General features: G+C 45.5%; 1 protein-coding gene across 9 annotated transcripts in view; it reads right to left on the bottom strand.

The window, feature by feature from the left end:
• Window positions 1-678: 678 nt before the first annotated feature.
• The window catches only part of row (zinc finger domain-containing protein relative of woc), a 55595-nt gene continuing 32397 nt past the window's right edge, over window positions 679-23876 (bottom strand). For 6 of the 9 annotated variants that reach the window (XM_089549348.1, XM_089549347.1, XM_089549353.1 and 3 more), the window contains exons 12-20: window positions 22768-22968; window positions 17906-18048; window positions 15915-16085; window positions 12253-12429; window positions 10810-11041; window positions 6876-7098; window positions 5058-5242; window positions 2889-3143; window positions 679-1229 (exon numbers count right to left, since the gene is read on the bottom strand). In XM_089549348.1, the coding sequence (XP_089405474.1) occupies window positions 760-1229; window positions 2889-3143; window positions 5058-5242; window positions 6876-7098; window positions 10810-11041; window positions 12253-12429; window positions 15915-16085; window positions 17906-18048; window positions 22768-22968 (2057 nt within the window). In that variant the 3' untranslated portion in view covers window positions 679-759. The remainder of the gene's footprint in view (window positions 1230-2888; window positions 3144-5057; window positions 5243-6875; window positions 7099-10809; window positions 11042-12252; window positions 12430-15914; window positions 16086-17905; window positions 18049-22767; window positions 22969-23876) is intronic. The other 3 variants (XM_089549354.1, XM_089549356.1, XM_089549355.1) reach the window with 3 other exon arrangements.

Genomic DNA, 23876 nt, shown 5'->3' with positions numbered 1-23876 from the left:
GAGGGGCATTACTGCATCATACACAAGTAGAACTGGAAGGACGCAGTAGCATGATGGGTAAATTTCCATATATGAAGAAGCTCATTGTCTGTTTTACATTCATAGATCCCCTACCGGCACAGTGATGCAGTGGTTAAGCGACGCGCCACTGCCCTACCATGACTGGTGTTCCCAGCAGTGGGCCTTGTGCGACGCAGGTCGCTCTTCCCGAGCGACCAATCATTTATTTGACTGCCACCTGTCACAGTGAGCAGTTTGCTCACTATCTGGTGGGCAGGTTGTGATGACGCCGCAACGTCACGTGACCTAGGTGACCCACCTGCCTCCTAGGTTCCTCTCTGGTCCCCCCTGCCAGAGTGACGTTCGTGGTTTTTTGCTCACTACGCCGACGCAGATACTGGATTTTCTGCCTAACAGGGCCTTTACCACTATCGCGTTAATATATTTGGAAAATGCAAATATGTATTTTATATTCGTGATATTTTGATTTTATGCAAAAAAAAAATTGAAAATAACATATCTTATTGTTCACTATTGTGTGTATAAATAGCAAATCAACTAGCTTTTCAAAAATGCCGCCCAGCAAGAACCGCAAGCTGCACTATTATACCTCAAAGACCGAGTTCAACAGGAGAGCGGCTTCAGCTCAAGCACACAAAAAAATGCAGAACATACCAATTTTCAACAAAATAAAATATAGGAGGCAGATTTAATTTTATCTCTTTGCGAGTAAAAAAAAAAAAAGAAACAACAACGCACTCAACTGTCTAGCACAATACAAGGACCCAGCACAGGCCACACACTGTCCTCTGAGCCGTTGCTGCTCGTGGGCTTTGTTTCAGTCCCGCACTCTTCGTTGACAGTGTTCGTGAGACACTCCTCCTCGTTCACAGGAAGCTTGCTGTCGTCTCCTTCGCCGGCGAGCTCAACCTGAGCCTCCAAACTGGGCGCCTCCTCGAGGCAGTGGCGGGCTGGGCGTCTGTGCCTGCTGTTCTGTGGTTCCAAAACTGGTGGCTCAGAGTCCGACCCTTCGTCCAGGATCATGCCCATGGCTGCCCACCGTCGCTTGGCACTTTTGGGACCCACAAAACACCGCTCTGGACTCACTGATGCTGGTGGTGCCTGTCCAGAGCTCTCGTCGGCTTCGGCGTCGTTGAATGAAGAATGCAATGGCTTGCGCATCAACCCCAGAAGGTTCAGAATGTTCGGGCCCTGGCTTTCTTCATCAGCTAGTGCAAAAAGTAAAACAAAAATATTGCATGCTGAGAAAGGGCTGCTGCTGCAAGGTTTTTCAGCAAGAATGAGAAAAAAAATGCAAAAGGGAAAACCTAAAAAATGCACAAAATGGTGTAGGCAAGGCTAGAAGGAACATCACTATACGCCCACAAAACAATCACGCTGCTGTACAAACAGCTTGCCGGCTATCCCTTGACACACCAGCTGCTAAGTGGCACAAGACCCGTGATGTTGCAACTAATGCCATGTTATGCTCTCTGCCCTAATTCCAAATTTAGCACACCTGATGGCTAAATGACAAAAAATTAACCCACACAAAAATATAGGAAGTGCAAGAAGTAAATCTATTACTTTATTAAATTCCTACTACGTTAGGCAGTGAAAAACACATCTCATCATTGTTAAATGCCTGCTGTCATTCTCCAGAATTCACAGAAAAAAAATGCCCTAAGGCAGCCAGTTCGCAAGCTAAGTTCATCTTAGAGAATAGAGCATAAAAACAGATAACGAAACAAAGGCAAAACAGAGATGAAAAACGAACAAAACAATAGTCTGTTTTCAGTCTGTTTCGTAGTTTGTATTCTTGAGCTATTCAACAATGCAAAAGTTAAGGAGGTCAAGTTACAACTGGAGCTCTCCCTCTAAACCTACTTGACATATCACCTTTCCTGGTCATCAAAGCTTAACTCCTCAGAACAAGCAGCCAGAGATTTTCACCAAAGACGTGATGCAGAGATCATTAGTAAAAGGTGCTTTCCACAGGTGCTTTCCTCGTCGCATTGCTAAATCGAGGCATGTCAAAAACGAAGCCATGCGGGCACACACAGTGCACAACTGCAAAGCACCAAAACACACAGAAACTTAGCTGGCTGCCTGTTAGCATAAGCTTTCTTTGACTTCCAACATTCAGGTCGTCTTTTTTCAGTCTTCCTCAATGCAATAAAAGTGCACTAGTAGCTTTAAACCAAGAACTTCAATATCTAAATGTGTAACCTTTATGCACATTTATCAGCCTCAGAGATCTGTGGTTTGATTTCAGTTATTTTGTCATGGCGTCTGTACTTTTGAGATTGGCCTGTGGCGGCGATACCAATATTTTAGTTCTTTGTTCTTTTCTACCTCACAAGGCCTTTGCTTTCACTAAGAGTGGTCTTTCTGTGGTGAGGAGCTGGTATACTATTGAAGCAAACCAACTTCAATTTCTCCTCAATGTGCCTTTAATAGGGAAATAAGTGAAAAATTAGCCTTTCTGTTCAGACTGGTTGTTCCCAATCTCTGAGAGGGGCCCATACACTTGTCCCTGTCCAGTTTTCCTGGCTCTCTCTTTTCATTCATTGTGACTTCTGTTATGATACTGCTGGCTTCGCTGAGTGGGAAAATAACAGAGCACGGTATTGTGAGTCAAGTACTTTCACACGATGACAAGCAACCAAGTGAGAATTGTGGCTATTGCATGCTGTCGCTTTGATGTACACAAACCATGCGTCTTGCACAATGCCCATGCCAGTCCTCTACCTTCCAGCATGCCATTTAAGCAGAAAGCAGGGGCAGCCCCAGAAATTGCAGCAGAAGTAAGTAATGTTCAAGGGCCACTCTCAAACGCGGTGCACAAACGAGAAGGAATTCACCACGGAAGTCTCAGAAGAACAAACCTGCATCATTGGCAGATGAGGTAGATGCGTCGATAGGAAGAGAGTGTGCAGTTGCTGGCAGCTCATTGGAGACGCTTGAAGAGAACACCTCTGAGAATGGTTCATTCAGATTGGTGTCTTCATCGTCCAGGTTGATCAGAGGCGGAAAGTAGTTGGCCGCATTGCCTGTCAGGCACTTCAACCGCATTGTCCGTGTCGTCGGACCACAAGCAGTCACGGAGGCAGTGGGCTCGTCACAAGCGATAAGATGAGAAACTGTGACAAAAAAAAAAAAGGAAGGCGGAGGATAGGAGTGAGAAGCATTGTGCTGCTGTTCACTGCACACATGAACTATAGTGCTTTTGATCCTTGGATCAAGGTTACTCCAAAGTGTAGTCTCGCAATAATATACAGGTAAAGCACAAATAATGAGAATCCTCTCACAGTACAACAATGTACAGTTCCTGTCCAAATCGAAGCCATGTGCGCCAGTTATGCCAATGATTCAGTGAGAGCTGAAAGCAGCCAGTGACTTCAAAACTCCTTTGCACTCTTCAGTCGAAGCTGCTAACCCTGATGTCCTCAGGTCACCATTCTCTCAGGGCTTTCTTCAATTGTGGATAGGGTTTGAACACCTTAAAGGGAATCTAAAGGGGGATATGGTAGAACAATGCTTTAGCAAAAACACAGCTGGTGGTGAGCTACTCCGTCTGCTCCCCGTTCCCCCTCTCCTTACTCCCCTTTCTTTCTCCATGTTGATGAGAGCGAGACGAGTGCCCTCTAATCACCAACCATGAAATAAAATCAGGCCCACCCCACTCCTCCCGTTTTCTGCCATAAGCCCGAGTCTTTTTACATATATGCGCATCATCTCAGTGAGAAGTGAGGTTGTCAGGTGTGAAGCGCATGAAGGGCTTCACAGCCGACAGGTGTGCCAACGCCACTGACCCTTCCAGCCGTTTTACCAAACTTTGGGCATCTGAAACCTGATAAATGTGGCGCACTGCCTTTGAGCATGCGCAGCGCGTCGCATTCAGCACTTATTTTGGGCGAGATAGTGAGTGAGAGCCGCGGGCTGGCCTGGCAAGATGCCAAGGCTATGCACACGCTCGCGCCAGCCTCGCCCATACTACCCCAGATGGTGCGGCCGCCGGCGCACTAGCCACTATGATCGCCGTCGTATTTGTGTCTGCCTATGCGCTCTGTATCGTGATCGGAAGTGTGGTTTGGTTTGGTTTATGGGGTTTAACGTCCCAAAGCGACTAAGGCTATGAGAGACGCCGTAGTGAAGGGCTCCGGAAATTTCGACCACCTGGGGTTCTTTAACGTGCACTGACATCGCACAGTACACGGGCCTCTAGAATTTCTCCTCCAAAGAAATTCTAGCCGCCGCGGGTGATCGGAAGTGTGAAAATGGCCTATTGTTGAGCAAACTTTACCAAAACCAGCCTCGTCTGTTGGCTGACTAACAACTAAGGTTGATCTAATTCGATTAGCAGTTACCCTAATAAGGACCTTGTAAATAGCGGACAGTAAGCTGATCCGTCAGCCCATTGCCCCTTAGGTGGTGCAGGCCGGGGCAATATTGTTTTATTTCTTTTTACCTGTCCACACTACTTCATGTATTATTTGCAAGTCCTTGACATCCCCCTTCTTTTGGATTAAAATGATATTGGCATTTTTCCAAGATTCCAGTACTCTCGAGGTCCTGAGGCACTGAGTATGCAGGGTGGAAAGTTTTTTCTAGCACAATGTCCCCAACTCCCTTCAACAAGCCTGCAGTTAGCTCATACTCACCAGCTGCTTTCCTCCAGTGCATCGCCTGTGAAGAGGAAATCAAGGAATTCCTCCGAGATTTGCTCAGAGATGCAGCCCCTTTTTTGCATAGAAAATATGCTGGTAGCATTCCCGAGGAGTAATTCTGCATAGCTGCTTGTCCCACTGACATTTCCCTTTAGTGTCTCGCTATACTTCAAACACAAGGTGCAATGTGCCTGTGGCTTCCCAGCCAAGATTAGAACAAAATTTCACACCAATCTGCAGTTTAAAATTCTCCTCACAGCACACATTTCAAAGACAGGCAATGGAAGTTTCTGTACCTACTGAAAGTGAAGCAACATTTGCCTTAGCTGAAGTCTTGAAAACATTATGGACAAAGAATAAGCAGAGTAGAAAAAAGTTTCCGCTTACTGAGATTATTGCCATCGTGCGACTGGAAGCCACATGGACAAGTGCCTGGCCTCCTTAGAGTTGGCGGAGCGAGGCGAAAGAGTGGTGCCCGGTTCTTCACTGCGGAGTGCCTACAGATCATGTGGTCGGCGAAGGCCTTGGTGCAGTTGGTTGTGTACCTGCACTCTCCACAGCTCACGGAACGACTGCATAAGAGAAGGAAGAAAATGGACAAGTGGTTGACAAGATGTTTGGCTAAAGGCTTAGAAATACAGCTAAAGCATGCACCACTCAAAATTTTGTTTAGAGCAGGATATTATTTTAATGCAATCGTTAATACACAATGCACCTATAGGTTCTGTGGGCCTGGTAGATGTAAGCCAAACTGCACAGCAGCTGTGTGTCCTATGAATCAAATGTTTCCAAGTGCCATACTAAGATTTTCTGAGTGTAAAATTCTGCGACGAATTCATTTAGAAGATTTGAGAAAGGGACATAATGACAATACAGTAGAATCTCAATGACACGATCCTGATTGATACGACTTTTGGGATGATACGAATTCGAAATACGCCCTGGAGAGAGTGCACTGTGAATGGACAGAAAATCGGATGTTATGAAATACTTCCCGCCCAACTGCGGATGATACAAACGCACAGGCCGTGATCACACTCTTGAGCACCAAGTACTTACTGTTCATATATTACCAACGACAGGATCACCAGTCCTGCAGTACGCGCCGCACGGCCAGGACAGTCAAGAGCGATTTGAAGGTTAACAGGTTGCTGAAACAGACTGGCAAATTTTTCCTGGCTTGGTGGTCGTTTAGTCCGCAACAGATATGACTGTGCAGAATAGAGGAATCCTTCGGCTAACTACGCTCGTGTATTCGCAGCACCCTTCTTGTGAAAGTAAACTGTGTTGGAACCATTTAATCTTAGTAGGCTACGCCTGAAGTGATCTGTTTTAAATCGTGTTAGACTGTTCATTGCCGACGCTGCGACCAGTTTTGCATATGAATTTAACGCAACAGCGTAAGGGCCCTGTGTCGCAGAAAAGCCGGTGTTGGCATAACGTAAAAATCCGGAATGGTCGAAAAGGTGGCCGCTACAAGAGGCTCCCATAGATGGCGCCAGCTACACCAGTGGTGCATTGGATCTTCAGCGATCGGAGACGTGCCTAGCGCACAGGCTGTCGGCTGCCGTCTTCCTCCTCACCCTCATATAAGCACAAGGCAGATGATGACTCACGTTACAAGTGTCACCTCTTAAGCTGCTATGAAGCAGACCCATTGTTGCATTCCTAGTAATCGTACCTAAATAGCCTACACAGCACACTTTCTTTTTCTTTGTTCTAAGCCAGTTTTTCTCTGGACAGATAATGCACACGAAATATTTTCACCTCCAGCATAGAAGTAACAGTAAAATTCATTCTTGTGAGCAAACTGACTCTTCCCTTTCATACTGGAGCTACATAATGGGGCACAGCCTCTACAACCCTTCTACCAGGTTGTACTCTCAACAGCTGTGTTGTGCATGGCTTGCAGTTGTCAGCAGGAATGCAACACCTATTCACAGCATTACCTGAACAGCCACTTGCAAGCACCCTTTATTTCTGCCAGCTCATCAGCATTACTGGCAGAAAACCAAGATGCACTATCGATGCCAAAACTTTAGCGCACATAGAATCCAAGAAAAAAAATCAGGATTCCCATGTAGCCCGGGCAGACAGCTAGGACTTGAGCGGATTATGCATGATACACATGAGTACAGACAGCCTTTTAACTTAAGAGGCCACATGCCAGTAGCAAAGAAAGGGATAGCAAAGTGTGCCACACACTTGAAGTGGTCCTCGTCAATGGGCTTGCGGCACTCGAGACAGCCGCAGTGCAAGGCCTGCAGTTCCAAGTGGACAGCGGGCACTGAGAAGCGTGGCCGGCAAGAGGAGCTGTTCAGGTGGTTGGCTGCAGGGGCAGCATTGTTCATTGTGGCTTTGCGTGGCTTCATGTGCGGTTCAGGTACAAGGATTGGACTAGCGTCTGTAGTCTTGATTGCTTCCACCCCTGCAATGAAAAATTAATCACAAATTACTGCATTTGCGCAAATATAATACGGCCGTGAATATAACGTGACGAGGGAGCTTAGGCTTTTAAATATTATATGGAAAAGATAAAAAAGTAGAACCCATCTCTAGCAGAGCCTCTCAGACCAGCAAAAATCTTTACTATATACCGTATAAACGCATGTAAGGGCCGCACTTTTTTTTCCACATTCGGGGGCCAATTTTCGGGGTGCAGCCCATACACGCGATGTACGAAAAAAAAATTTTTTTTTAAGCAAAAACACACCAATCAGGGAATGAGCGGCATTTATTCTACGTTCAGTCGTCACTCACGGAGTATTTCGACTCTGAGCTGGTGCTGTGCTCTGGTGCACACTCATCCCAAAGAAGCCACGCAGCATGTCCGCTGTCAACGCGTAGCCGTTGTTACGCATTTCCATCACATAGCAGAGCAGCTCTTCTTACAGTTCAGGAAACTCGCACGGCTCGCCTCGGAAAGCGCGCTTTTTGCAGCTTGTTTTTCTCAATGCACCCTTTTGATTGCACGATCATCGGAAGCACTTCTCGGCCACCTCGAATTCCATGTCCGCCGCACGCTTGCCGCATTCGAGAGCTAACTCCCAGCCGTGTAACTGATAAGGTGCATGCCCATCGTGCTAAAAGTGCATTACCCGGCGGCAGCACGTGAAAGCCACAACTATGGTGAACGTGCTGACACGCCATAAAAGCCTGGAGCTGGCAATACTGATGCCGATGTAGATAACGCATGGAGGAAGGAAAGAAAGATGCCGATGTAGATAATGCATGGAGGAAGGAAAGATAACGGGAAGTCGCGGGGGAGAAAAAATTGCCGATGATGATGGCTGCGGCCTCGGGCGCCATCCATGGACGGTTTTTGGATGCTCTTGTGCGCGTGCTTGGCCTCCGCGATCGAGCGCACCGTTGTCCACAGCCGGAGCCGATCGCGGAGGCCACGGCGCGTGCATTTAGAAGGCTATTCCCGCCTGGGTCATGGAAAGTTCGGGTGCGGCCCTTACACGGATTTATTTTTTTTTTAAAGATTTCCTTCAAGAAAACAGGGTGCGGCCCATACACGGGTGCAGCCCTTACACGCGTTTATACGGTATATCAGTGTCTTCAGTGAATCAGTTGATGGTGAAGGCATCGCTCTGAGCATAGATACTGCCCGGTAATTTGGCTCCTTAGTAAACATACGCGGCACACGGCCTAGAAAGGGAGCAGAGAAAGGAGAAGAAACGGACACAACACAGCGCTGTGTTCTGTCATGCGAAACGAACTTGCCCAACAGTTCATGCCTTCAAGCCACTGCCCTGTGATGGCAGGCACTGCCACCGGTGGGGCTTGAGAGACCCGGGTTGCTCTTACGGAGCTACCTCTCGCAACCACTGATGAATTGAACTGCCACCTGCCACAGTCGTCAGTTTGATCACCGTCCTGTGGGCAGGTTGTGATAACGCCACAAGGTCACGTGACCTAGGTGCCAGGCTTCAGGCAAACACACAAAAGCTAAATTTGAGGAATGGCCACTAAGTGTCAGAGCATTTAAAAATGCAAAGAAACGGCCTCTATAGTCAGCTCTTCAAAAACATATACGTGGCCAGAGAGAACAACGAAACTGTGATGTTGTCATCTCAGGATTAAAAAATTCACAACCCGAAAAAAAAAAACAAAAAACCTTCAACTAATTTTGTGTTTACAAAGTGCTGCACAGTGGCTGGAAGATCAAACTTAACTGCTGCCCTGCCATGAAATGAGTAATCCTTGTAATGTGGACCACTCTTTCAAGTCACCTTATGACATGCTGCGCATATGAGACATGCTTTCCTTGCTGAAAATCGTATGTTGCCTGATCATCCTCCTGGCTGTTTGTCTCTACGATTAGCTTTCACAAAAACAAAAAACAAGCACATTGTTTCATAGTGAATATGCACAAATGATTACGTAAATTAACATGATTAACATAATTACAGTGATAAAAACACAAGTTACCAGACATATAATGCAAATTTTGTGGTAACAAACTTAGTGTTTTTACAGACCTACAAAGGTTTACATTTATACACTTAGTGCAGGAATGGGTGGCAGGACAGCCTTTGTAGTATATATGGCGACAAAAATCAGGGCAATAAAGAAAAAACTGCGTGCAAAACAACATGGAAAAAAAAAAAATGAATATAGGTTTCTGTAGAAAAAGCAAAACCAAGAATCTCAAAGAGAAAGGTAAAGGAAGAAAATTGCCAGCCTATCCTGACACTTCCAAGGTCAAACGAATCATTCCTTCCCTACGTGAACCCTCCAAGGCTTGCTGGAACAAGCCATATATAGCTAGTGCCACTGTTGAGGCACCCTAGATGTTCATTATGAATTAGTAATTCGCAATTACCTTTGCATTCATTGCCACTGTGCAAACGATGCATCTGCATGGCACGTTCAGCTGTGCTTTACATGTTCACTCCTCTGTTGCTGCCACTTGGCTGCAAGCTCTGTTTCTCAACGCAAGTGCATGGAAATAAAATCTCCTTCAGTCCATACACGTGCTTTCGAATTAAAAGAAATGTGCTCTAGTGCACTGAATTCCTTCACGTTACCTGTTTTATGCCACTCAAAAAACTTATTCGGCAAACCACCTTCACCAGAATGGTAGCACAGTCTACGCCGATGCACATTTCATGTTGTCCCACTTGCTTCAAGTGCCAGCAAGCAGAGAATGGTGCACCTACGCATCATAGTATTTTTGTGCGCTGAATGCTACCCAACAATCAAACAGAACATCCATCGTGCTTTTCTCTTTTGCTAATTTGCCTCCATTATGTTTTGCATATTTTTACAAGTGTGTGTTTTGAGCCTTTTTCATCAATCAGTAAACAGCCTCACAATACTTTTTGAAACAATTTTCAATTCTAGTGAGGGTTTTTATGCGTAGATAAGATTGAGGTACAGATCCATACCACATTTGAGATCTTTTTATGAAGTCATTGGTAAAAATGTGCACTCCTTCTTTTATACACAACAAAGGGTCGAAATGGTGTGAAAGGGATGTCATTATATTTCTGGAGTCGGTGTGAATGAAATTTTACCATTTGTAAGTATGTGAGAAATGCACGCAGCTTGTGCCTTATTAAAGGTTAACTGGCAGTTGAGCGGTTCTCACAGCTCTCCAACTTTTTCCTTGTAGATAGGGTTTCTATACCAGTTCTCTACCTAGAAATGAATGAGTGAGTGAATGCATGAATGAATGAATGAATGAATGAATGAATGAATGAACCTTTTAAAAAACAAGGGTGCGTCGGCACTAGGCGGGCAAGGGAGCCTGAAATACTGCAGACTGAAGCTTTTACGTATTCTTTCAGATCCAGTAAGATTTTCATTTCGCTGCCCTTGGCTTTCTTTATATTCTGTTCATTATGTTAGGTTTCAGTTGGACGCCTGCCCTGGGGTTGCATCGAGGATGACTAACAGAAAGCAACTTGCACTTCCAAATTACCTTTCAGTGAGGATGACACCAAACTCTCAAGCCATCTGGCCGGGATCAACTGCCCAGCGCGTTTATCAAAAGTGTGTTGCAGGCAGCCCAGTGGCTTTGCATTACCACTACCGAAGAGATGACACGCCCTTATGTGGCTAGCCTGCTCTTCAACAAGCCATGGGTGTGTCGGCCAGTCCTTGCAAGAGTGCCAGGGAGCGCGCTCACCTGGTTCGTTGATCATGGAGACATGCTCTCTCTCACGGTGGGCCTTCATGTCCAGAGGGCTGAGAAAGACGAGGCAGCAGGTGGGGCAGCGGCGTGCAGACGTCCGAGAGAGGTGCTTGAACAGATGGCTATAGTAGTTCTGCATGGCTATGCTGGCACAGTTGTTCAAGGACTTCACTATATACACACGAAGGCAAAAGCGGCACAGCAGAGCATTGGTTCCTAGGTGATCCTGCAAGAGATCCACAGAGTTGCAACCAAGGTGACACCGGGCTTTTTCAAAAACTACTAAAATAAAAAGGCAACTCATTCCTGATGTACAGGGGGTGCACGAATTATGAGACAATTTTCTGAACATGTCCTAAAAAACGCTACAAAGGTTATATGCGCAATATATACTGCAGTTTGCCTCCTATACGTAGACTCCCTCATCTTGCACGCCTTGCTGGCCAAAAAAAAAGAAAAGAAAATCGAGTCCAAATGTAAGACGCATACCACCTCCCAACCCGTCCAATGTTACGTAGTTCCCCGCGGGATGACACGACAGTGCGTGCCTAGCTCAAAGCAATAAACACACAATGATACAATCATGAAGCCAACAGTAAGAAGCAAAGGAGATAACGGGCGATAAAACGGCGCCCTTGCGTGCTGAACAGCGGCAAACCGAACAGCAAATGGTTTGGCAGTTTTAAATTCGAGCGCGCGTGCAGCTGTTCGTCTGGGTAAGCGACCACCAGTGCGAGCGAGCCGGGTAAACGGCGCACAATTCGTGCCCTTGCAGCTCGCACCTTTTGCTACCGCACATGGCGACATGGCCCCACTGATCTTCCCAAGCCAGCCTTGTGCGCACCTACATACATGCTGGTGGTCTGGTGCAGCAGAGAGCACAAAATATGCGAGTAAATCCCCCCCCCCCCCCTTTCATCCAGAAATCAAGGTAAAGAGTTTGGGGTGTGCGAACTATGCGAGTAAATAAGGTATCTGAATTTCCGAATTAACGGTGGGCAAAACAAGGTTTTACTATACGATGTGACAAACAGCTTCACATCAACCCAGCAACACTGACTTACAATGCATCATTCTGGAGTGTTTACAAATGGGCAGCTAACAAGAAGCAGCAGCAGAAAAATCCATGAGAACACAGGATATCAATCATGCAAGGTGTGCCAAGCAACAGCAGAATGACAACTTGAAGAGCATCCAGTAAATGCATTGTAATGGGTACGCATCTCACATAAAAAGATTGAGAGTGTGAGAGAGAGGATAGACAGTGAGACTGACAGCAATGGCAGCATGCAAAGATATGCTGGTTGCAATAACTCCTGCATAACAGGCTTTGCCCTAGTAGACCAGAGGATATCACCTCTGCCAACATGAATGAGAATGCTCTTTCACTTCGAAGTGAATTAGCACACAACATGAGTGCTGTAATGGCATACTAACCTGATGAAAATGGCTGATGACATCACTGTGAAACGATGAGCGAAAGCCACACAGCTGACATGAGTAGGGCATTTCTGATGGGCTGTGATAGAGCTTCATGTGGTCAATGAGACTAGACACCAAGTCAAATTCTTGACTACAAATTCGGCACACTATGCCATCTGGTTTTAAATGAGCCTGAAAGGTACAGCAGGAAAAGACAGCACAGTTATTTCACTGGCATCGCAGCGAACTTACACCCAAAACAAAAATCTCTCACAAAGTTATGTCCATGAAGGCAATAATGTAATTACTCACATAATGGATACATGAACATGCTCACATAATGAACATGGCCTCTACCTTGGCTGTCAGAAAATATTTTCTCTCGCATAATAAAAGCAACCCTTTCCCTTGATGCACAGTCTGCTGATGATGATGATGAATGCTAGCGGGGACATTTTTTTTTAACGCTGAAACAAATAATACCATCAAATGGCATCTGCAAATGTCGCGAATATTTACCTGACTCTAACGCGCACCTTTTTTCCAGAAAAATAATCTAAAAATGACAAGCGCATTAGAATTGAGTACGAAAACGAAACTACGCTGGCAACACCCTATTGTCACGGGAATCACCAAAGTGATGGCTTAGAATATTTGCAGAGCTCTTTGATATTACCAGTTGCAAAACTTGTATCGGGAAAAAAACATCGGTCCAAATTGCAAAAATTTATGTATTTATGTGTTGCCAGGATGCCCGTTGTCAATAATGCAAACTGTGCCTGAGCTACAAACTTCATGACTGTTGATAAATGCACAGCCTCCTGGCAATGAAATTACAGAAACAGATGCATTAACAAAAATTAATAGATATAACAGTGGCTGCTGATCCGGATCGTGAGAGGGTAATAACTAGAACAATAAGAATGGGGTGGAGCGCATATGGCAGGTTCTCTCGGGTCATGAATGGCAGTTTGCCAGTATCCCTCAAGAGAAAAGTATACAACAGCTGCGAAGGCAAGATAACCGCTGGTCCTTAAGGGTAATGGAGTGGACTCCAAGAGAGGGCAAGCGTAGCAGGGGATGGCAGAAAGTTAGGTGGGCGGATGAGATTAAGAAGTTTGCGAGGATATGGTGGCCACAGCTGGCAAAGGACAGGGTTAAATGGAGAGACATGGGAGAGGTCTTTGCCCTGCAGTAGGCGTAGTCAGGCTTGTGATGATGATGACGACAATCTGAGCGAGAAATTAAGAGGTAGAAGCAAAGAAAAAAACCCTCTTTTTCAGAAGATAATGGTGATATGTGCCAAAAGCTTTTATTGGCCGCTTGCAGATGGCGCCACCATCCGTAAGCTACCTGGCACATGGCCCTTCGGACTAGCCACTTTTTGAAGCGGTGTTTCCCAACTGGTATGACCCATAAGCTCAGATTTTTTTTTTGCTCGTCAATATCATGGCCGATATCGCCATACCACACACATTCCGATGGGGCTCGCGAACATCCGAAGCACTCCATCAGCAAGGCTCTAACCTGGACATGAGCCAATGTGGAGGCATCGGTTGCGAAGAGGTGTCTAGTTCACTGTGCCACTGGGTTGAAAAAAAAAGGTATCTTGTGGGGAAGGCAAGTGGCAATCGAGCTGCCTCACATGCATTTGGTGTTGCTGAAACTAGTGTATGAGATTGGTGGAAGTGAACAGAAAGGATTTTTGCAAGCAAGTCAACTTCGAAGAGTTTCAGTGCGCCGAAGAACCGGTTTCCAGAAACACCAAGCAACAGGATGAAGTGTGCCTCACTGCACGACTTTGCGGAATGAATGAAGGATGTGTGGTGCATAACCCCATCTGCCATGGTCAACAAGGCCTTCAAGAAGAGAGGCATTTCAAATGCGATGGACTACACCAAGGGCGAAATGCTTTGGGCCATTGAAAGCGACAATGAGCGATGACAATTTTGCCGACCAGATGGGAAAAGACGAGTAAGGTGGCGGTGCCATTTACTTCACTGTGACATTAGACCAGTTGCAATAAAGGTTGGCTGTTCCAAGTGAGAAAATTCGTTTCTTTTTTGAAGCATGAAAGTATGATGCGCATTACAATTGAAGGCATTGCACTTTTTTTTTTAACTGCGAAAAACAAGTGCACGTTACTGTAAAGGGTGCGTCAGAATCAAGTAATACACCACCAGCCTGATTTCTGTCGTGTTTCTACACTTCTGAACCTGCCTGCCTGATTTAGGCACATGCCTCTTTTCAAAAATGTGCAAGCTCTTAACAGTACACGGATTATGCTTACTTCAAACCTGGTGGTCCGAAGCAGCATTACGAGACAATGCAATAAAATGGCTCTAAGGTGCTTCACATTACAATAAAAGTGATGATCAAAGAACAACACACAGTGTGAGTATGGAATGTTGTAGCATTTAAGATTTAAGCGTCCAAAACAAGCAGCAAGTTCTGAGATCTTCACATGACTGCTTATAAAAACTTGAGCAGGAAAGAACACACAATAACAAGCATTTTTCAGCACTGTAGAACAAAATCGAAAGAAAGCTGTCATCATTCATTTAAAGCAGGGACGATAAACCCAACATTTAATACTGTCGGGTTTATTCCCTTCAACATCTCCATGTGTTTTTGCAGAGTTATGATATGAATCAGTTTAGGTGGCACAAAGGTGGGTTTAGCTCATGAGAGACATGAAAAAAACTGCAATACAGCTGACCCTGGATATATTGAATTAATTCTTATATCAAACACTGAAAACATACTCTTGAAAATCCCGTGCAAAAGTATAGCACTACTGTTTGTGTTTATGAACTCCTTCCCCTTTAGCAGCAGAACATTGGATTTACTGAACGGCTCACCGTGCCCCTGCAAATAGCACTTCTCCTAATGGCACTTCTGCGATCACACCATGCACTAGGCTTGATCGACAGCGCACCCTTGGGACATCCGCTGGCAGCGCTAGCCACATGAAGAACGTAACAAACAGCGTAACGAACAGAACACTGGGTTTGGTTGCAAACAGCCTTTGGTGCAGCGTACTTATTTTCAGAACCCTGCTGTAGTGTGGGAAACCCAGCATTCTGTGCAGTTGTCATGCTGTGAACCTAACCTAGCTGGCCAAAGGCTCGCGGCGGCTCTTGAGCGGCATGCTACGATCGCTAAGTTGCTAAAGGCGCTATGGAAATCAACTGCAACTTAATTTTTGTTATGCGAAATTCTTTTGTTTATGTACACCAGTAACATGGTCAGATCTGCTAGATAGGCAGCGGCTGGTTCCGAACCACCAGCCACTGGCTTCCCTACAATGCTTAAGACAGCCTGCCTCAAGAGCCGGAATGACAATAAACAATGTACCAGTGGTTACATTGCAATATTTTTCATTCCTCACTTGACCTAAAGCCACCTTTGGCATCTCAGCCATCATTCAGTTGTTGAAACAGGAACCAAAACAACATGAGAGAAAGAATTCAATTATCAACTATTTAGCGGTCGTAGGCAAATACCATGTCGCGATCCATGTATACTGATGTCTTAGGCATCGTTACTGAGCGGAAAACATGCAGCTAAAGTTAGGTGTCCACAGTCCTTTAAGTAAAGATTAACATGATGAGTTCGAGCTACAGCATACTAGCAAAAGCATAGGTGACAATAGAGCAACAGACTCAACCACTCACCGCTTCTGTATGGCACTGCATGCTATAAGGAGTTTCGAATTCTTTGAAGCAGTATTTACAAATGGTGAGATCAGTGAGATCAGGGTTCCTCTGGCGGCTCCCTTCAATGTGGCTGGTGATGTGCTTTACAGTCCTAATGTTATTGGTGATTGCTTTCTTGCAGACAGGACACTGCCAAGAGGTGACACATGACACAGGCATGAGGCATGATACACAAGGGCGCAGAACGAGAAAAAAGCAAAGCACTGCAAGCAAAGGACAAGGAACAGGAAGCACTGCACTACAACATTTTTGCAACAGTTCACATCAAACATGACAATGAAGAATGCCTAAGCACAGTGCACAGAACCTGACTTAGATCTCATCCAAAGAAGCCATCATGCAGTGAATCATTGCACTGCAACCCTCTTCGATGACCGCACTTTTTTTTACCACCCTTCTTCAATATTCATTACCCTATTCCCTCTCCTATACGGAGTAGCATATCAGCGAATATTCACGCCAGCTAAAATCTCAGTTTTTCATTAAAGAGCTCTCTCTCTCTCTCCTAAGTACAGAGCGCCCCGCCGCAGTGGCTCAGTGGTTACGGTGCTCGGCTGCTGCCCCAAAAGAAGCGGGTTCGATCTCGGCCACGGCGGCCGAAATTCGATGAAGGCGACATTCTAGAGGCCCGTGTACTGTGCGATGCCAGTGCATGTTAAAGAACCCCAGGTGGTCGAAATATCCGGAGCCCTTCACTACGGCGTCCCTCATAGCCTGAGTCACTTTAGGGCGTTAAACCCTAATAAACCAAACCAAACCTAAGCACAGAGCGGACACAGACAGCTTTAGAGTGTTCAAAGATCCAGAGTTTGTTGCATTCATTTATAACATCCTGTTTTGTTCAACCTAACAGTGACGCAAGAAAAAATCAGCAAGCAAAGTTAACTAATACTTGCTGCAAAGTGACGCTAACGCTTGAAGGACATTAACAAACATACTCGTAGTATAACACAGTGTGAATGCTTCATCAATGCAAACCACTTGAAATTATTGATGACAATTAACACAGGCCCAGCTACTTAACTGGCCTCGCTACTTCCCATGATGCATTTAGTCTTTTTTAACCTGGCGTAAAAAACGTGCACCTGACCTTCAGAGCCCGTGTCCAGTATGCTCGCTCTATCTTGCCGTGATTGGCCGATGCTGTCGACTATCATCTTGCAAAGCGAATGAAGCTAAACACCGGGCGATGTGAACATGGCTGACCATGTGCTTTTATTGATGAATGGATGGGCATACGGGCTGGCGGGCATATATGAAATTTCAATCCTTGCAAAAGATCTGTTGAAACAATTTGTCCCCGCATAATGAACCCTCCCCCTCAGTTCATGGCAACCTTTCTAGAAAAAAAAAAGAGAAAGGGTTAATTACGCGAGTAAATATGGTAATTTCAACCAACAGGAGTTCTTTAATTAGCATGCATATGAGCATCTTTGCATTTTGCCTCCATCGAAATGTGGCTGCTACAGCCGGGACTCTTTGAAGCAGCCAAGCGTGGCAAGGGTAGCATTCACAAACTTTCCTTTTCCCATCACTATTGCGCTATATTCATGACAATGCACTGCAACTTCTCAGAAGAAAAGAAAAAAAGATAGTAGACAGAGGTTTTAACAGGATGGCAATGAACTTCCAATGTTGAATGTATGGGCACAAATATACCATAATTTCTTGCATATCACAAACAACAATCATAAAAAAAATTCTGACAGTGATGTCACTTTAAATTCCAACAAGACTGTACACTTGAATTCGTACTACATAAGCTTTTATCTCATGCATGCATGGAGGTCGGCCTAGCCAGTTCACCCCGGAGCTTGCTTTACACGCAGAGCGCTCTTAATAGGTCAGTATAACCCTGTATTACATCTTTTTCTGCCTTTACAACAAGGCCACTTGGCTTGCAATAATAATGAAGCTACAAACACTGGAAAGATTCACTGAATACCAACCTTAAAGCTATAGTCTCCTTTTGTTGCTACAAGATGGCTCTCATCAGGGCATGGCTTCTTTCTGGCATAATAATACTCATCCAGGATGACACAGTTCTGGGCACTTGTCTTCTCACCTTTGTCACTAGGCTCTTCCACAGCTTCTGCACAACACAGATCACAAACATGTTAGTGCACTAAGCAGTCAGTTTGAGCATCCATCAGCTGAACAAGTTTTCAATTGTATATGACCATCGGTTCATGTACGTTCGTTTGTATGTACCAGTGATAACTGATAAGCTTAGTAGCAGAAAACGCAGAAAACTCAATTTCATGACAAACACGAGCATTTGATTTTCTGTGCTTTGTCTGCACTCAACCAACACCTAACCAAGGAGCCATGTCCAGACTTACTACCATTTTAGTCCTAACAACCACAGTGTTGACTGTGCTACAAAGCACGGCATCCGATGGCACACAACAAATGCATGTACCGACTCTGGAAGCTACTGTTGCCTACCCCTCCAACAGCCATTTTTGTTCCCCAAATGTGAAAGCACCTTCCTGCTTGAACTGAGCACGGAGAAAGTGTCACAAGCATCCAAGTGCCTAGCATTATGTCAAACCATCAAACCTGCTCTTCAGCAGTCTGGTAACTTGAGTACATTTTTGCAACATTACACTTATATCAGAGAATGAGAAGAACCAAAATGGAGATCTGCACAAGAAAGTCCTTGGATTCCTTCTGCTGCGACACTTGCTATGCTCAGAAATGTCAGCAATGTTTCAAGTCAGGTGCCCAGACTAAGCAGCATTGCCCTGGTAGATGTGGCACTGTGGCGCTTCTGTTGCACTGCTTTGGTAGCTGCAGTACTCCCAGAGTGCTCTAAAAAAAAAAGGGTCTCTGGCCCCAGCTACAATGATCAAATCAAGAATCAAGAAATCAAGAGGAAGAAATGGGCTTGGGCAGGGTATGTAATGCGAAGGCAAGATAACCGCTCTGGTCCTTAAGGGTAACGGAGTGGATTCCAAGAGGAGGCAAGCGTAGCAGGGGGCGGCAGAAAGTTAGGTGGGTGGATGAGATTAAGAAGTTTGCGGAGATACCATGGCCACAGCTGGCAAAGGACGGGCTTAATTGGAGCGACATGGGAGAGGCCTCTGCCCTTCAGTGGGCATAGTCAAGCTGATGATTTCGATGACAATGATTCAGTCTTGTAATAACATCTGGTATTTCGCTACTCGGTGGGACCCATTTCTGTTCGTGTCAATAGACCTAATCGCTGAGCTGCTGTAGTGATTGGTAACTTAAAAAATAAAGTTTACAATGGTGAGCCAGCTTTCCTGATTTACAGACTAGTCAGTGCGTATTGAAGAAGTCTGGAAGTAGCTGTGCCTGGCGTCCACCCATTACAACCCTTTTCTCACCTCTGGATAGAACTTGTGCAAGCATGTTTTGATCCTAAGAGGCTTTTCAGAGACTGTGTGCTGAGACACTCAGTCAGCTGCACGAGTGATGGCAGCATACCACTGCACATCACAGCAAGAATTTTCTTTGGAAAAGAACATTTTTGGACGAAGAAAGTGATAACTACAGAGAAAAAAATTATTGGCTGGCTTGAATAATAAAAGAACACAGCAGTTCCTCTGCATTCCTTCAGTGCGGACTCTTGTTTAGGACGATATACTGTACTTACGTGAATGTAACACAAGTTTGCCGAAAATAGAAGTGAAATGTACACTCTAGCATTACAACTGAATATTATCCAAATGCACAGGCAGACTATATAAAGGTTAAATGTCAACTTCAGTGAACAAAAAAAAAAAGTTGGTATGTCTTATAGACAGTTGAATGGAAGCTCCAAGCAGCAAATATTCAACTAAGGCGACCGGCACAGCGCATCATGTATCATAGCAGTAGCGATGCAGTGATAAACTAGTCACCGGAGTCAGCACCCTTGCACACTGAGCGTGAATTCTAAGCTTTGTACCGCAGAATGCACACGACAAAGAACAAGAGATGTCATTTCATTCTATTAAATTTTGACAGACACCATGAATGTCCGCAGTGCCACAGATGCTACAAGTTAACGGCAGTAATCCTCTTCAAGTGCATAGAAAGCATGGTGTTGCTGCTGCAAGTGAAACAGTGCTCTTGCTACCTTCCTTGGTATCGGTAGCTGATACATTTTTCGGCAACATTGAACTCCCATGCTGCTGAACAAATTTTAGAGCAAAAAGCTCTACTGCTCCCATACTGAGCCTGAAGGTCAACTGGCTCTTAGATTCGACCTCTAACGGGAGGCATGCTGCATGTAGCTATAACGTCATGCCATGTGACTCGCCAACACCACAGCTGCGCGCTTGGCAGTCACGTATGCTGCTGCGCTGGCTGCTGCTCGGCCGCTCCTCCTCGCCAGTTGTGGCGTGTGATGTGCCACATGATTCGATCTTGCGCTTGGCAATCCCGTCCGCTGCCGCGCTGACTGCCACTCTGGACGCTAGCTCTAGCACTTGTCGGACAGGATGCATCACGTGATTTGCTCTCGCTAATATAACTGCAGTGCTTGCTGACCGAGCCACAGCCACTTTTTTTGTTGGCTTCACGGACAACATGATGGTTTAAACATAGTGAGAAGGATCACCGAAGTAAGGGAGGCACAATTTCCTGTGCTGCTGAGTGCCTGAAAGAAGTTTCATATTTACAACTACGCCACTAAAGCGCATGGTCGATGCCACAACTGCACACTGGGATTCCATGATTGCTGGGGATTTTGTGATTATTTTTGTAAGATCATTAATTAGATGCCCCTTAATTCAGAAAACAAGACAATTCGAACTGTTGGTTCAGTCCCTGTCAACGTCCATGTAAAGTTATGGCGCTGGACGCTCGATAATTCGGACACCGCGGGCCTCGCACCAGCTAATTCGAACGGGCTCCCGAAGGAAGGCTGTGTCTAGATATGACCAGCGTGGCAAGAGAGATCTTTAACGTACACTTGCGGACCTATTTTTCCGACTCAGTGGGACCTGGCAAATCATCCGAATAATCGAACAGTCCGAAAAATCCATGAGCTTCAAAAAAAAAAAAATCTTCCTGCGAAAACCACCTCGCATCACGATAGTCACTTTATGTCACGATACCAGACAATGCGGCGCGGAACGAATTCACATGTGGCGTAAAAACAACCTGTTTCCCTGGACAATGACGCTCATGAAGACTGAGATAGGTAATCCACAGGAAGATGCTAGCGCCTCCAAATGCACCCCCCCCCCCCCCCCCCCCCCATCCCTCCCACTACTACCCCTCATTTCCCTGCATCGCGGGTTGCGGCGCCATACAAGCCGTGGCGGACGTTTCAGCTGCCATGCTTTCAATGCGATAACACGTGATTTGTACACGTGATTTGTACACTATCTCGATGTCAACTACGAGTGTGCCATTATCTCAAGTGGCAGCCATAAGGTACAGCTAAGCGTATCCAAGCCAGCCCATCTGATTTACTCCATTTAAATCCAAGATGACGCCATTCACAACAGCGGGGAACCAGTTGGTTGTGACAGCGATGCCCGCTTGCGTCTATATCAAGCTGTAAAAACGAATTTTCGGTTGGAAAACGATGTCCACAATATTGCTGGCATTTATTTTAGCCCAAAAAATCGAACCTCAGGACTCCACAGAGTCCGATATCGGTCGTGAAAATGTACACATGCCTACAAGGTGCGTGACAATTCCCCAGCGAGGTCAGAAATATTGTGCAAGTCCGAATCCGAATTATTGGAGTCTGAAAAATCAGTTGGCTACTGTAGCCCTACTAAAAACCTAAGCTTGTGCAGTTTCTCACGCACCTCCAAAGTGCGCGCAATGGCAGACGTGATGACGAATGGACAGCCTCGTTTCAGAGAACAGTCAGATCGTGTACTTTTGGTTTCGCTTTTCTGAGCTCCCCGCCAGCCTGCTGCGACAGCATCACAACCAGCCAGTATCAACCAGCCAACATAACCCAGCTGAGCACTGTTTCGAGCGCCGACTGGTGAGTCGCTGGTGTTTTCTTTACCTTTTTTTTTCTCGCAGCTCCGGCACCATTTCCTTTGCTTGTGTTCGTGCAGTTCCGTTCTAACAGAGCTCAGAAACTAGGTGCTCTTCACGTGCTATTCACTGTGCAGTGAAGCCTCCTCACACGCAACAGTATCACTTATGATGGATGTCACACGGTAGCGGTGGAGCTCCACCACGTTGCATTGCAAAGGATGCCGGAGACCCTCATGATTTTACAGTAGTTCTGCTCTGATGCTCTAGACAATATGCATGCAATAAAGCGTTGTTGGAAACATGAAAAACAGTCACTGCCATGCTTAATCAGTCAAACTTTGCCCAGTCTGTCAGGAAAATAAATTTGCCGCAATGCAAGCAGTGACAGTTTTTTCAGAAACATTTGAAAATTAAACCTTCTGGATAATTCGAAACCCTTTTCACAGCCCCTTGCAGTTAAAATGAACGAACTTTTACCCCAGAATCTCTTGCGTGGCTCTCCTGAAAAAGAAGAGACCTGATTTCTTTAAGAAGACAAGGCACAGGAAAGCCCATTTTTGATGTCCTTCCCTTAAATATAATGCGACCTTGTTCCTTGCATTATATTTGTGTACTTTTTTCTTATCTTGCTCCATGCCTGCAAAAGCAGCCCTCACATTGCAATTGTGGTTGTGCAACATTCAGGTAAATACGGTACTGCTCATCTGTGCTGCGTTAAATGGAGTCCTCCTGTTGAACTACAGTTTAAACTCAGCCCACAATACAGTAAAATGTGCAGACCTTAATAATGCTCAGAAATGTATGGTCTCTGCCCTTGGAAAAGCAAAAACAAGCAATAGTATGTATGACTCACTGTCACTTGGTTTACCTCCAGTTCTGGCCTGATCATTTCCCTCCTCTGAGTCTGTGCTGTCGCTGGTACTGCTGTCATTGTCACTGCCACCACCCTTTTCATCGTCAGAGCTGCTGTCACACTGAATGATTTCAGGCACTGCTTTCGGTACCTTTACGCCTGGGCCTTGCGGACCATGCCCAAGCATGTCTTCAAAGGACACTGAAAAAAAAGAAAAGAAAAGAAAGATGGAACGAAAGAGAAGGCGGTAACAGAAATTATGGTAGCCGAGGTGAAGAAAATCAATCATCGAAAGGTCTTTATTAGCTGCGGACATATATATTTCCACATGAAAGGTCCATCTTTACCACGCAATTACCAGAAAGCAAGAAAGCTCAAGCAATTTTAACCTAAACGCTGATCTGACAGAGAACAGGAGGTGCTCTCACCTTTGATCTTGCACAGCAGAGAGGCGCGTATTAAAACTCCTACACCAATAAGCCAAAATCCATTTTAAAATCCTACCAGGCAGCCACAGTTCATACTGCATTACTCTCTTTTAGGGTCATGCATTAACGCCTGCGTTTGCAATCTTATTATCTTTCTTGCCTTGGGGAACCTGAACGACTTTCACAATGTGCAGAGCAACCCCCACACCTTGGCTTCTGTCCCTTCTTGGCTAACATGAACGCAAAAAGGAGCACACAGATGCACATGGCCCCCAAAAACAAATCGACAAATTCAATAATAATAGCTGGTTTTTGGTTTTATGGGGTTTAACATCCCAAAGTGACTCAGACTATGAGGGACGCCGTAGTGGAGGGCTACGGATAACTTCGATCACCTGGCGTTCTCTAACGTGCACTGACACTGTACAGCATATGGGCCTCTAGCATGTCACCTCCATTGAAATGCAACTGCTGCAGCTTAGATCGAAACTGTGTCTTCCGGGTTAGCAGCCAAGCACCATAACCACTAAGCCACCGCGGCAGGGATAATAATGACTGTCTGTACAGATAAACAGTCTGGTATGAGCAATTACAATTTGGCTTATTGCAAAATAAAATGGGTAAGTCAAAGGTGGCGGTTGAGGGAGGAATGATATAGGTGCTCAGGGAACCCGATAAGCG

The sequence above is a fragment of the Amblyomma mixtum genome, chromosome 6, assembly GCF_055824585.1.
Source record: "Amblyomma mixtum isolate Tamu chromosome 6, ASM5582458v1, whole genome shotgun sequence".
NCBI classification, from domain to species: Eukaryota; Metazoa; Arthropoda; class Arachnida; order Ixodida; family Ixodidae; genus Amblyomma; species Amblyomma mixtum.
Note: the sequence above shows the minus strand (reverse complement) of the source record. Positions and strands in the feature narration are given on the sequence as shown.